Genomic DNA, 14,736 nt, shown 5'->3' with positions numbered 1-14,736 from the left:
ATTTAGTACAGTGGAAAGAATACGAAAGTGGGGAATCAGGAGACAGGGGTTCTCACTCTGGCTCTGCCAACAGATGACCCCTTCCCCTCATGAATGTTGGGTTCCTCAATCATACAATGTCAGAGATCAGACTAGGTATTCTGTGTGAACCCTTCTAGCTCTAAAATGCTGGGATGCTGTGGAGATAACTCACACCTCTGGTCCTCTGGTTCTGTGTCCCTGCCTGTTCACACTTAGCCAGGTAATAGCACCTGGGGTAGCAGCTCACCCAACAAGGGACCCACCACTTCTGCTTATCGTCTCCTCTAGCATCCTTGCTATTCATCTTTGAAACCAGAACTTAGGAAGAAAACTCACGATCAGGGGTAACACACAGCTTTGGCCTTCTTTCTGCTCCCCAGTGACGCCAACGTCTCCAGTAAAACACCCACTGCTTAAGAGGCAGGCTCGGATGGACTATACCCTTGATATCACCGCCGAAGACCCTTGGGTTAGAATTTCTGACTGCATCAAAAATCTCTTTAGCCCCGCCATGAGTGAGAATCATAGCCACACGCCACTGCAGCCCGTCGTCACGCTGGGTGAGGAAGATGGGATTCAGGGCCACCCAGGTGGGACTGTGCCCAAACTGGACACCACCAGTGGCGGTCCCACAGTTTACAAGTCGGCAGACGGCAGCACCGTGAAGAAAGGTCCTCCAGTGGCCCCCAAGCCCACCTGGTTTCGCCAAAGCTTGAAAGATTTGAGGAATCGTGCCCCAAGGCAGCCCCCCGAGGCAGCCTCCCCCAGCCAGCCAACACACACATCCAGGGAGCGCCCCGGGCCACCCCTACGGGCCTCCTCTTCCATCAAGCAAAGGATCAGCTCCTTTGAAACCTTTGGCTCTTCTCACCGGCCTGACAAAGGAACCCAGAGACTAAGCCTCCAGCCCTCCAGCTCCTCCGGGGAGGCAGCAAAACCTCCTGGGAAGCAAGAGGGAGGACGGGCTTCTCGGGCTCCTGGTGTCTCAGGGCGAGGGGCTCCCCCCGCCGTGGAACAGCAGCGGCCAGAGCCAGAGCAGCTGCCCCCAGCCTCCCTCGCAGCCCTGGAGGCCAGCGACCCCGGTGTGCCGGAGTCCCCTCCCCGCGGACAGCAGCCCGGTCAGAAAACCCTCTCCTCGGACCCCGACCTTCTCTCAAGGCTGCTGGCGACACAGATGGAGGGGTCTGGAGGTCCAGGGGTCAAGATACCAAGCCAGCGGGCACGGAGCTTCCCCCTGAGCAGGACTCAGTCCTGTGAGCTGAAGCCACTGGATGAAAAGACCAGTAAACTCTACTCCATCAGCAGCCAGGTGTCATCGGCTGTCATGAAGTCCCTGCTGTGCCTTCCGTCTTCCGTCTCCTGTGGCCAGACCTCCTGCAGCCCCAAGGAAGGGGCGTCGCCCCCCATGGCGTCCAGCGAAGATCCTGCTGCAAATAGCTCTGCTGAAGCTCCTGCCTCAGACATGGGCTTCTCGCTCAAGTGAGTGTCTCTGCCCAGTGTTGAACTTTCTTGGCTTTCTTCCTCTTATAATCCTCTGTGTCTTGTAAAAAGTCGCTCAGGTTTGCTAAAGGATTGTTCCACCTGTTCTTTTATGCACGTGTGCACGTGTGTGTGTGTGTCACACCTCTGCCTTCTGTATTAAGGAGTTTTCACAACACCCGGCCTTGGGAGGGGTGGGAGGTGGGGGACAGAACTGGCCCCCTGGTGAATAACACGTGCATATTTGCAACTAATGAACCTTGGACATATCCAGCCATTGCTCAGGAAGACCAGAACGAGGCTAGGAGATGATCCCTTGGGGGTTCTTGCTACTTCCCTCTCTCCAAAGAAATCCACCTGTACTCTGCACAGGGTTCAGCCCCCTGGCCTGGCAGTTCGGACACCTGAGTCCCAGTCCCATCTCCCACACTGACGCCCTGACCACGAGCTGGTTCCTTCCACACTCCCCCTCGGTTTCCTCTTCAGTTGAAGTTAGGAGCTGGGCAAGACCTGCTCCACAGAACCAGGGGTGCGGGGGGCTCTGAGCAGTGCCCCAGAGCTCCTGCTGCAGGGCTGGGGTTTAGTCTTCCCTCTTGAATCGGAACAACTGTGCATTGATCAGTATTATGTATTGTTCTTATATTGCTGAGAAATGTTTGAGACTCACTGACCCAGATGTTCCATCAGATTCCAGCTACTGTGAAGTTCTATCAGGTGCCAGCTACTGTGAGGGAACAGGAGAGATCCTCCAAAACAGCGGTCCCCAACCATTTTGGCACCAGGGACCGGTTCCGTGCAAGACAATTTTTCCACGGCCCTGGCGGGGAGGGGGAGGTTCAGGCTGTAATGTGAGCGTTGGGGAGCGATGGGGAGCGGCAGATGGGGCTTCGCTTGCTCGCCCGCCGCTCACGTCCTGCTGCGCGGCCCGGGGGGGGGGGTTAGGGACCCCTGCACCAAGACACACCCAGATCAGGGGCTGAAGAGCCAGACCAACTCAAGCATTAGAGTTGGTCAGTGGTAGAATCGTAGCCTTTAATATTGAGGCTTCCCAGGAGCTTGCTCTTTCTGGCTGAGAGTCTGTTCTTCTTCTGGAACTGCAAGGCTCACCATTAGAATTTACTGCTGTGAGACCCCCTCCACCTTTTAGCAGTAAAGATCTGTCAGTCAGAGGAAGGAATAATCCCTATGACCCAAAGCACAGTTTCATGCAAAATATGAAGTGTTATTGCAAAAAAATAGCTACACGTACCAAAATGAGTTCAAAAGAAAAAGGAAGGCCAGCTGCTAGCTAAGTGGGCACCATTTGTAGTGATTAGGTGCTAAGGTAGGATAGGCAGGGGCTGACAACATCTGTGAAGGAGGCCAAGGTGAGTGTGTGTGTGAAAGGACACACAGATGTCCTGTCCCAAGCCACCTAGACGGCTTGGTGGCCATCTAGGTGCAGATTTGTCCAAAGCATCAGTTATACTCTGTGGTGAGGTGTTAAGGTTCTGAACACAGACTTTGGAGTCAGACACACCATGACCTGTGATTTCGAATCCCAGATCTCGGCCTTTCATAACCACGTGACCATAGACAAGCTATTCCCCCTCCTTAAGCCCCAATTTCCTCATCTCTGTAGTGGAGGGATGCTGGTATCTATTTGTGCATTTGTTGCACCCAATAATAGAATGAACATTAGCACCGTCTTGGAATAGAGTAATTATGCTAAGGATGTTAGCTCTTATTAATGTCATGATTCATATTGTGTGTGGATCCTCCCTGTGAAAGCCTTTCGGAGCTGAGAGAATACACAGAGGGTCTCGGTGAGCCCATGGAAGCCGACGACTCTGACCACTCCGCTCCTCAGTCTGGTCAATCAGTTATCTCCCTGCTGAGCTCCGAGGAATTAAAGAAGCTCATAGAGGAGGTGAAGGTTCTGGATGAAGCAACATTAAAGGTAGGTTTCTTTTATAAGCACTTACAGAGACGAAGGCCTTGCTATGAGCAGTCTGGTCACCTCAGGTGGGCCGGGGTGGGGAAGCAGCGCACGCTACCCTGGGCTCCTTGAGGTCGAGAAGGGAGTTCCCAGGGGCTGACACCAGACTCAGATTGTATCCTGCCCGGGGCCGAGGGGCGGTGTATCACTGGACCACCGTAGGACCTTCCGGTGTAGGGAGCTTTGTAGCTCATGAAGTGCTTTCAATCATAGACTTATTGTATCTTTTTGACCCTTTAATAAATGAGGAAGGCGAGGTTCAAGGTCGCAGAGCCTCGGTTTTCTATCTCCACGTTCCATGCTCTTTCCACGTCCCACGGGCTGCCTGCCCAGTGTGCGTCTCCAGGAGATGCTGCGTGGGCGTGAGCCATCCATTGCAAGTTCTGATCTCTTGCCTGAAGACTTGCCCTGCACACCGAGAGGTGACTGATCCCAGGGCTCGTAAGTGTTCCCACACTTCACTCAAGTCATTCTGAAAGTCCCACTTCCCCTGTGCCTTCCAAGCACGACCCAAAGGTGCGTGGAGAGGAAGTGGTCAGGCAGAGCTGAGGCCCATTCAGCTCAGATGAGCACGGGCTCATGGGCCTTGCATCCGCCTGGGCTGCCCTAGTCCACGCAGGCTTTTTGTGCTGGAATCATCCAGACTGGGATGAGAGGATAAGGAGGCACCATAGCTGGTGTTCCCTAGATCCAGGGTATGGGTGAGTCTGACAAGATGCCCTGGGCCAGGATTCATCCTCTGGGGCTCTCACTCATCACCTGTGCACTGGGACCATCATCCCCAGGGCCTAATTCCAATGAAATAACAGAGGCAAAATTGTTGCGTAAAATACAAAGAGCGGTCCTGCCTGGGGTGTTCCTGGGACAGTATTTGCTTTCCAATTTGACAAAGGGCTCTTATAGGGCAAGCAACCTGACACTTGGGTCAAAGTTGGGAGATTTGGGCCAGTGCTGGTGTAGAGGCGGGACAGTGAGGTCCATTCATCCCTTCATCCTTCCTGGGTCTTGGGGACTCCAGATCAAATGATCACAGAGCCAGCTGCGCAGCAGATGCTCTGGTGGTGCCACAGCAAGCGAATTCTTTGACATAAGCTTATTCCCTCGCGCTAAGGCACAACTGGTGGCCCGAGAGCATGCAGGTATATTTTATGTGGTCTGCATGGTGCTTTTTAAAAAAGTATTATATTCTAAATATTATCAAACCTGAATCAAAACCTGGATTTCTGGCTGCTCTCTTTTTATAAAAGGAATGAATGATCTTGTAGCACCGGGTCTGCATTCCCATGTAGCCGTGGGTCCTCTTAAGCAGATGTGCTCTCAGTTCTCTGCAGTTCCTGTCACCCACATCTGCCCATTTTGCTCTTTTAAGGGATCTGCCTGGGTCCTGTATGCATTTGAGTTTGAGACCCCTCCACCGGAATGAGGGTCTCTGACTATAGATACTGCAGAGCGATTGTTCTGGCTCCAGCTGAGCCCAGGGGCAGGCCGGGAAGTACTGTGTGTGCCTGGCTGGGCTTGTGTGTGTGTGTGCATGCGTGCATGTGTGTTCTAGGGCAAGGAGTCAGCTGGGCTCCTAGATGCAGCTGCTGTGCCACATGGGGCAGCCAACTTCTGCAAAACAGTGCTGCCCACAGCTGTGCTGACCCAGAGTCCTACAGGCTGACCTCATCTTGTCCCACGCCAAAGTGCCAGAGCTGTGTTATCTCACACGCTGGGATTTCCAGCTAACTTAGTAGCGCCCAGCCCTATTCCCATACAAATGTGGATGTGGATTGCGTGAATAGTAGAGGAAAAGAGCTCTATTAGTTGCCTTATGCACATTTTTTTTTCTTCTGAGCTTCCCATGACTCCAGGAAATATAGTCTTCTCTTTACAAATGATGAAATGGGTCTGACGTACCTGGGAGCGTGGCCAAGCTGGGGTTTGAGAACGAATCAGCCTGATGTTGGAACACTTGTTAAACTGTTCATGCTGTTGCAATAAAATGTTTTTTAAATATATATACTTCCTTCTGCAGCAATTAGACAACATCCATGTTACCATCTTGCACAAGGAGGAAGGGACTGGCCTTGGGTTCACCTTGGCAGGAGGAGCAGATCTAGAAAACAAGGTGATCACGGTGAGTGGCCCAGCCATGGGGGCGCGTCAGAGCCAGAAGTGATGGTCCTGGGAGGGGGGAGCACTTACTAGGAGAGATCAGAGGAATGCATGACCCCAGGCCCCTGGGTGTGAGGTTAGGGCAGGAGCTTAAGATCCTTTTCAAGAACCTTTACAGCCAGGATTGAAGACCTGGCTGTGATATGTAGCATAGCACACCTAGATGGAAAGCGGCGTCACCTGGACAGAAAGAGCCCTTGGGAAGGCAGGTCCTGTACAGGAGGCTGTTTTCCTGGGTTTGCCCACTGGGAGATCGGGGATGTTAACACGCACGATTGCGAAGCAGATCTGATGGTTGGTTGAGGGCAATGGGGCCCAGCTGGAAAGATGAGGAACAGCACAGCGCAACCCAGGATGCACATGAGGCTTCAGATCCCACGGTCGAGCCCCCTGTTCTCTCAGGACCCACTAGAGCCCGGGGTAAGACTGGGGAGGGCCGTGGTCCTGGATCATCTGCATCTTTCCCTGTGGACCCTGTTTTCTTGGTCCACACAGTCTGATCGGCATTGGCTGCTGCCCTCTGCCCACTATTTAGGCTACCTGCACCTGACCCAGATGGTTTCTGGTCACCCATCTTCACGGACCCAGCTGTGACATGGCTGCTCCATCTCTCCAAAGCTGAGTGCACTGGTATCACCCCCATGGCTGTGTTGTCTCAGTATATCCTTCACGTGGACTCATCTGGACTCCCTTGCTCAGCTGAAAACAAACGCTCCAGCTCACAGGAGCAGCCAGCGTTAAACACACTACACCCCCTGGCAGTGGTAACTTGGCCCATTCCTATTGGTCACTTCCGAGTCAGTTGTGTGTGAGCACCAACTTCCTTCTTTGTAAGCAAGCTCTCTATCACACAAAAGCACGTAAAACCAATGAGGACTTTTTCTGACACTAAGCACGTAGCAGAGCATCATAAAGACGTTCCTGATGGTGCAGTTTGCTTTCTGTTTGAAGAGAAGAAAAGAGAGCTTGCCTGTGGGAAGAGTACTTTGGATCTATGGGTCTTTCCTTGCGTTGGGACCTCTCTGCATCCCATTTGCTCGCCATCCCTGAGACACTGCCTCAAAAACCAGGAGCGATACACACCAGCTGATCATAGGCACCAGACTTCCCCTTTCTCCTTCCGTGTTTGAGCACTTCCCTTCCTTTCCAGCTTCATTAAAAGAGAACTAACATTGAGCACCGTCCATGACCAAGAGCAAGCTGGGCTCTCACTGGCACGTTCAAGTCACCTTCCCCATACCTCAGGATGGGGGATTGGTGGCATGTATGCTTCATTTATAGAGGACAGACTGAGATGCAGAGCAGAGATTCTGCTTCCTACTTGGGTCTTATAACCAAGGGATTTTGACCACATCTGACCCCATAACAGACTTTTTCTAACACTGAAACAGTTTAGAGAAACAAAGAACCTTGTTCAGATGATAACAGCAAAACAACACGTAGCAGAGTTTAGTGATTGCCCATCCATGCTGTCATTCAATCCTCTTAATTAAGCAATTAGAATTTACATCATTAAAAAGGCTGAGGCAAAGACATGAGATTTTTTTAATCCCACATATTTTTCAGAAAGGGAATGGGGGTGGGCGATGGTCCCTTTTAACTGGAGTTAAAGGATCAGAATTTCTAGGGTAGGAGTTTTAAAAATGTCTAGACTGCCTAGGATAGGAATTCTGCATTCTGCAGAAGATGGGGCCTGAGAATTTCTCTATGGAAAAAAGGATGCTTTGCTGAAACTTTTCGGGGTCACTGTATTATACGGCCTGTTCTTAGAGAATTATCATGCCATATAGCACTGTAGAGTCTCTAGGATTTTTTTTAAGCTGTAGGCATTTTCAGAGCTTGTGTTTTATCCAACGTTCTTAATTTTCTTAGACTGCAGAAACTTTTCTTACACAATACCTATTAATATGGCACAGAATGAGTGCTTGAAGAAAACCAATCTGGGAAATGCTGATGTAGAGCACATAAGGCAAAAGATTTTAACTGAATGTTAATTAAGATTGTAGTGATATAGTCCTGGACATTGTGTTGGGAAGGATTCTGAGGGCCAGTCTGACCATTTTTGCTAATGATCTCTGGTCTGGGTGGAGGAGGGAATGCTGGCTAGCAGCCCTAATCTAGGACTCATTTCGTCTTATCTTTTTGGCCTAAGGATCTGCTGGGTTTGACTAATGACTAATCCGATATGGTGATTCCTGGCTCCTGACTTCCTTTGGTTTGCTCAGGTTCACAGGGTGTTCCCCAACGGGTTAGCCTCCCAGGAAGGGACTATTCAGAAGGGCAACGAGGTTCTCTCCATCAACGGCAAGTCTCTCAAAGGGGCCACACACAATGATGCTCTGGCCATCCTTCGCCAAGCTCGGGACCCCAGGCAAGCCGTGATTGTCACAAGGAAGCCAACTGTGGAGACCCCGCCCGACCTCAACTCTTCCACAGATTCTGCAGCCTCAGCCTCTGTGGCCGGTGACGTTTCCATAGATTCCTGTAAGTTCTCCCCACATGGTGGAAGCCCCGTGGGCCACATCACCTTTGGACAGGTGAGGCCCATGCCAGCAGGGCTGCGCAGTCATTTGTGGCCCCCAGAACACGTGGCCTGCCTTGTATGCCGCCCAGCACGCATGCCTGGGTTTATCCGTACACATGCACAAGTTTGCCGGGCGCATCAGCCAGGCTCACTTGAGAGCATCCCTAACAGTCCCCTGTGTTTTCTCAGCAGCAGCAGCAGAGGCCACAGTCTGCACAGTGACCCTGGAGAAGACCTCTGCAGGCCTGGGCTTCAGTCTGGAAGGAGGGAAGGGCTCTCTGCAAGGGGACAAGCCTCTGACTGTTAACAGGATCTTCAAAGGTGCGGTGTGTGTCTGCCTCTCAGCCTTCGCTCCAGTTGCAGATGTCCGGCCAGGCCCCCCAAAGGCTTCTGAGCACCTTCTAGGCCATGTCAGTTTCCCACAACCCCAGGCCCTTTTGGGAGGCAGGCAAGCCTTTTAAGGACTCCACTTTGCTTTTTCTCCCTGTTAAGGCTCAGACACCCCCTTAACCCCGCTGTTTTACTGGGTCCTTGTACGTGACCCAGCCCTGGGCTTGGTTCAGCTTGGCAGGGCCAGGGCTAGGGTGAGGCAAGTGAGGCACTGCCCTGGGTGCAAAATTGAAGGCGGCACCGAAATATTCAGTAATCAAGATACATATACTGTTTCAGTGCAATATTTTTAAAACTCGAAATTAATTCAAAAAGTCCACAATGAACAACATATCAAGTTGTAAAACAAAGGCAGAGTCTGACTTTCCAGGTGCACAACTCAGCCTTACTCACCTCACCCTAATCCTGGACCTGTCAGCTCCTACCTTTATTCAGAATTTTGAGATTTTGTTCATCATGGACTGGGGAGCACGCCAGCCTCTAGTGGGGGGTCACTTGGGTTTTCCTGTGAAAATCATGAATGGCCTGCAGCTGTCACAGGCAATCACCCTGATTCTTCACTGCCTCTCATGCTGGACCCCCCTGAGTCACAGAGCAGGGAGCTGTGGACAGGGGGTCACGTGGCCTGTGCTCTGGTCTAGCTCTCCTTCTAACTTGCTGAGTGACTGTTGCCTTCTGGGCCTGAGGCTCCTTACCTATAAGAAGAGGTGTGGGTGTGTGTCTGAGGGCTCTTAGTACTGGGACCAGAGGCCCTCCCAGTTCTGCTCCCCGTCCCCCAGGCGCCCCCACTACAGACTGGTTTTGTTAGCGGGAAATCTGTTACAGCTGCTGAAACCCAGGGGGTGGACCAAGGCTCACGTGGAGCTTCCCCAGAAATCCACGTTGACTCCAGTTCTGAGAAAGATATTTTTAACTTTGAAGGTCAACTTGGAATGAGCGTAGGGCTCAAAGTCGAGAGACCTGGATTCCAGTGTTAGTTCTGCCCCTAATGGCAGCATGACCCTGAGCAAGTCCCTTCACCATCTTGGCCCCATTTGCTTACATGGGGATGTAAGGGACCAAGGGAGGTGGATTCTACAGCTGCACCACTCAGCAGCTTTGGAGCTTGTGTGAGCTACTTGAGTCCGTGGTTTCCTCCCACGTGAAAAGGGAATACTAACAGAGCATACATACCTCATAGGACTATTGCCATAAATGCCAAGTGTTAACACAATGCCTGTTACATATAATTGCCCAATATATTTTAGCTAATTTTTTTTTTTTGAGAAATGTCTGCTTAGATACTTGGCCCATTTTATTTAGTTATTTATTTATTTCTTGGCCGCGCCACACAGCATGCAGGATGTTAGTTCCCCGACCAGGGATCAAACCCACGCCCCCCACCCCCGCAATGGAATCGCAGAGTCCTAACCACTGGACCACCAGGGAAGTCCCTAGCTATTTTTTTATTATGATCATCATGACTATTATCTTTTACTCTTATTAAATATTTGCAGATATCCTTGTGTCAAAGAGACGGGAAATTTTCTTTCAACATCAGCAGTAAAAGAGCACTCTTTCCCTACGTAACTCTGAAAGAGTGGGAGCCGTATGTGACTATGCCCTCTTTACGTGGGCCCAGGGGTCTTCTCCAGGCCATTCAGAGCCAAAAGCACTGTGAAGATTGCTTCGTGAACATCCCACCAGCTCCATTCCCTCACCACCCAATGCGCGGCCACCTCATTAGGAGCAGAGACACCACATGTGCAGGGGAGGCTTAGAGGAGGACCCGGTTCCCCGGGGAGGTCTCCCCAGCCAGGCTCTGGCTTGGAGCTGCTCAAAATCCCCCTTCTCTGGGGACAGCATGGTCCCCACCTTTCCCAAGGGCCACGGAGAGCTGGAGCCTGGTGTGCCAGCCTTGAAGTCACCGTTTTATGAGATGTCTCATTTCAGAACGACCACCGAGTTCTGGAGGGATGGGTGCCAGTTGCCTTCTGAGCTGTCCCGGCTCCTCAGAGACCAAGGGTAGGAAGTAACTGCTTGTTCCACTGTCACTTGTGGGACCCATTCTCTTCTCTCTCATCCCAGGGGCGGCCTCAGAACAAAGTGAGACGGTCCAGCCAGGAGATGAAATCCTACACTTGGCCAGCACTGCCATGCAGGGCCTCACACGGTTTGAAGCCTGGAACATCATCAAGGCGCTGCCTGATGGACCTGTCACTATCGTCCTCAGGAGGAAGAGCCTCCAGTCCAAGGGGACCACAGCTGCTGGAGACCCCTAGGCCCAGCGCCAGAGCTGACACCAGAACCAACTGCGTGCGGCTCTCCACAACCGCTAATTCTCAGGGTCACTGCTAACCCCACCCCGATGGGGGAAAGCACAGGCGTGCTTCCTGGTGGCTGCTTGCCCACGTCTGGACGGACCTTCTGGAACATCACCCAAAAAGCGGGTTGTCCCAGAAAGTTAGGGCAGAGTCACACTGGGGTGGCTGATACAAACTACAGACTATGTCTAGAGAGAGCTTACTGATTAATATTGTGGTGCTGTAAATAAAACGGATATATGACAATTGGATATGAAATCCATGTTTTGCTTTGCAGATTTTCTAAGGACTATCACTGTGTCTTGATCCACCCCAAACAGCACCCTTTGTTTTTCCCAGGACTCTGCAATGGTGGCAGATTTGGAGGGGACAGCACGTCCTGGTCCACGTGACATCAGCTGGCCCAACTCAAAGGCTGGAGGCTGGAACCACCTGAAGGGTCACTCACTCACTCACACATCGGGCCGCTGATGTTGGCTGCTGGCTGGGAACTCAGCTGGAGCTGATGTTGGCTGCTGGCCGGGCATTGGGTGGTGAGGGAATGGAGCTGGTGGGATGTTCACGAAACAATCTTCACAGTGCTTTTGGCTCTGAATGGCCTGGAGAAGACCCCTGGGTCCACGTAAAGAGGACATAATCACATACGGCTCCCAGTCTTTCAGAGTTATGTAGGGAAAGAGTGCTCTTTTACTGCTGATGTTGAAAGAAAATTTCCCATCTCTTTGACACAAGGATATCTGCAAATATTTAATAAGAGTAAAAGATAATAGTAATGATGATCACAATAAAAAAATAGCTAGGGACTCCCCCTGGCTATTTATGCACGGGAGGAGGCCTCTCCCTGTGGCCTGGGCGTCCTCACAACATGGTAGTTGGGTGTCCCCCGGAGAGTGTGAGAGCCATGTAGGAGCTGCATCCTTTTTAAGGCCTTGCCTCTGACATCAAATAGCATCACTTCTCCTATGCTCTATCAGTCAGAGCTGGCACAAACCTGCCCCGGTTTAAGGGGAAGGGAAAGATTGCTGGGGCTGTTTTTGGAAAATCCAATCTAGCACACAACACATTTGCAAAACTGGATTTGGTTGGGTTGGAGAAGTGCTCCTAGCCAAGGTGGTACCCGCTAGCAGAGCGAGTAAACAAACAATGGAAACTCCACGTGTGCTCAGCTGTGCCAACAGGATGGACTAGCGTGAGGCTGAGAGAGTACAACACAATGGCTGCCCTTTGACTCCCACGAGCCAAGCACCGTGCTGGGTTAAGTGGACACTGTCCTTAGTAATCACAGCAGTGTCTACAGAGCGTGGTATTGTCTCACTGTATAGATGAGGGTACTGAGACCCACAGGTAAGAGGCAACTTGTCCAGCTGGTGAATGGCATGGAGAGTGAGTCCTTTCTTCTGTGGTCTGGGAGAGACTAACAGGCCAAAGCTCAGGACAAGGAAATGCATTAGCAACACCCAGCACCCCCTGCCGAGGCCTGGACAGTGCGTCAGTCCTGCTCCTGGCCCTGCTCCCGTGAATAAGGGTGTGAGGGAGGACCTGGCAAGGACCACAGACATGACACAAAAAGTCCTTACTCCCAGGCCAGTATCAGAGGGGCCATCTTAATGTCATCCAATAGCTTCTCCAGGGTCCACAGGGGGCTAAGAATCTGCTTCCTGGCAGTGAACTCTTAGAAAACTCTCCCGGGGAATCAGAATCTTCATGCAAGCCCCTTTAGTGACTTCACCACAGTGGGTGCCAGCTCAGTGCCCTATTCTTCCTGAGAAATTACGTGCTCAGGGTCATGTGTCAAGCTCTAGAGGAGATGAGAGCTTGGAGATAACCATTTGTGTTGGCTCCTTAGATTTAAGAGAAATGCTGAATTTGAACATGGTCTGACAAGGAAAGGTATGACCCCAGTCAACACCCATCCTACCGGATCTTACTGTGTGCCTGTCCAGGGCTGGGCACCCAGGCCACGGGATTCAGCGGGCACACCCCTCACCCCCGCAATCTCACGTCCGTACACAGTGATGTTTCCTATAATCGGGTTATTCTTTTGAGTCTTATCAAGCAGCCAGGTGATGAAGGTGGACCAGCCTGGGGAAGGAGAAAGAATCTTTCCATCAGGACTCGGAGGTGGTGACATGGATGAGCACAGTGCCAGCCATGGGCCTGGGACACAGAGAATGCCTCCTTGGGAGCTCAGATGAATCAAGTGAGTGAGTGGGGCTGTATGAGGACTCACATGCAGCCAGGGTGCGCCCAGGCCCTCCCAGGAACCCCTTCTGTCTCTGAAGACCCCCTTCTGTCTCTGAAGACCCCCTTCTCCCCCAGCTCAAAAAGAACTACTGAGGACTCTGCCACTGCCAGCTTTCCAGTTTCAAATCAAGAATCAGCAAGAAAGGGACTTCCCTGGTGGTGCAGTGGTTTAAGAATCCTCCTGCCAATGTAGGGGACATGGGTTTGAGCCCTGGTCCGGGAAGATCCCACATGCCTCGGAGCAACTAAGCCCATGTGCCACAACTACTGAAGCCCGCACCCTGCAACTACTGAAGCCTGTGTGCCTAGAGCCCATGCTCCGCAACAAGAGAAGCCACCGCAACGAGAAGCCCACGCACCGCAATGCTCGCCGCAATTAGAGAAAGCCTGGGCGCAGTAATGAAGACCCGACACAGCCAAAAAATAAATAAATAAATTTATTTTAAAAAAAGAAAAAGAATCAGCAAAAAGGTCTTAAAACGAAAGCTCATCCATTTGAGCGTCATGATGCTGCAGTTTACAGATGAGGTTTAGTGCGCCTTGGCCACCTTCCTCAGAGCTGACAACAGGCAGAGAAAACAGTGCCTTTGCAAACAATGATTCCAGTCATCCCCAACACCGCAAACACACAAACAACAATCCCGGATCTACTTTAACTCTCCAGGGAAATGAGTCCATCCAAGAGTCTCTCCCAGGCAGCCCTCGTTCCTGGCTTTGTACAGCATCTCACTGATTCACCATCATCAGCTCATTTGCATGGACTGTTAAGCAGGCTACCCCAGGACTGGTATTCATGCCCCCAGATTTTCCTTAAAGAGAGGAAGCCAAAGCACAGGAGTGTTAAGTGAGTGTCCGAGGGCATCATTTCTAACTGGCAGGGATGAGACCACTTGCACGTTTTCTGACTGTTAGTCCAGTGCTCAATCCAGTTTAACCCACTGCCAGCAGATGCACGTAGCAGCAGTGCAGGTGCAGTCCATGCAGTGGGCCCAGTGAGACGTGTTCTTGGGAGGCTGACCTCCCCTCCTGGCCAGAGGGGGCAGCACAGGTGGCTCCATCTTCGTAAGACCACCACCTTCCTGGGTCTCCTGGGCTGGCGTGCCCAGAATTGGCTGGGTTTGGGAGATGAAACTGTGATGAGTTGATACAGAACAACGTCTGGCACAGGGTTAAGGACCCATTAAGTACTTGGCGAATGAATGAATGAAATCTAAGTACATACAAGAGTCCTGTGAAGATGTCTTAATGAGAAGAGGGAGTTAGCTGGATGATCTTCATGGCATGATTGTGGGATCTGCAGCCGCATTAGAGCCCAGAAAGAAGGCTTTCTAACCCCCGGACACTGAGCTTTCACGTTTTAAAACTTGCTCAGACCTCAGCACATTCAGAAGACAGGCACCCCAGGACTCAAAGGTGGGGAAGCAAGATACTCTGATACAAGGGGAATGTTTTCCATCTGGAGGCGCAAAGGCTGAGGACTCTGGAAGTTTTCTGCACAGGGTGCTAGTAACCTGAGAAACTGCAGTACGAGTGCACTCTGGTCAAACACACGTAGGGCCTCCCTCACCATCAAGTTGGTGGGCCCACGGAGGAGCCTGTGAGGGAATGTTGGAGAATTCCACACAGGACTGTGTGGCCCT

General features: G+C 51.6%; 1 protein-coding gene across 1 annotated transcript in view; it reads left to right on the top strand.

Moving 5' to 3' along the window:
* IL16 (interleukin 16) overlaps nucleotides 1-11,060 on the top strand; it is a 107,797-nt gene extending 96,737 nt beyond the window's left edge. Inside the window, exons 14-19 of the mRNA XM_060095361.1 lie at nucleotides 402-1,500; nucleotides 3,271-3,439; nucleotides 5,496-5,597; nucleotides 7,861-8,119; nucleotides 8,349-8,480; nucleotides 10,617-11,060. Of these exons, the coding sequence (XP_059951344.1) occupies nucleotides 402-1,500; nucleotides 3,271-3,439; nucleotides 5,496-5,597; nucleotides 7,861-8,119; nucleotides 8,349-8,480; nucleotides 10,617-10,810 (1,955 nt within the window). The 3' untranslated portion in view covers nucleotides 10,811-11,060. The remainder of the gene's footprint in view (nucleotides 1-401; nucleotides 1,501-3,270; nucleotides 3,440-5,495; nucleotides 5,598-7,860; nucleotides 8,120-8,348; nucleotides 8,481-10,616) is intronic.
* Nucleotides 11,061-14,736: the final 3,676 nt, after the last annotated feature.

The sequence above is a fragment of the Mesoplodon densirostris genome, chromosome 4, assembly GCF_025265405.1.
Source record: "Mesoplodon densirostris isolate mMesDen1 chromosome 4, mMesDen1 primary haplotype, whole genome shotgun sequence".
NCBI lineage: Eukaryota > Metazoa > Chordata > Mammalia > Artiodactyla > Ziphiidae > Mesoplodon > Mesoplodon densirostris.
This window is presented reverse-complemented; position numbering and strand designations above follow the sequence as displayed.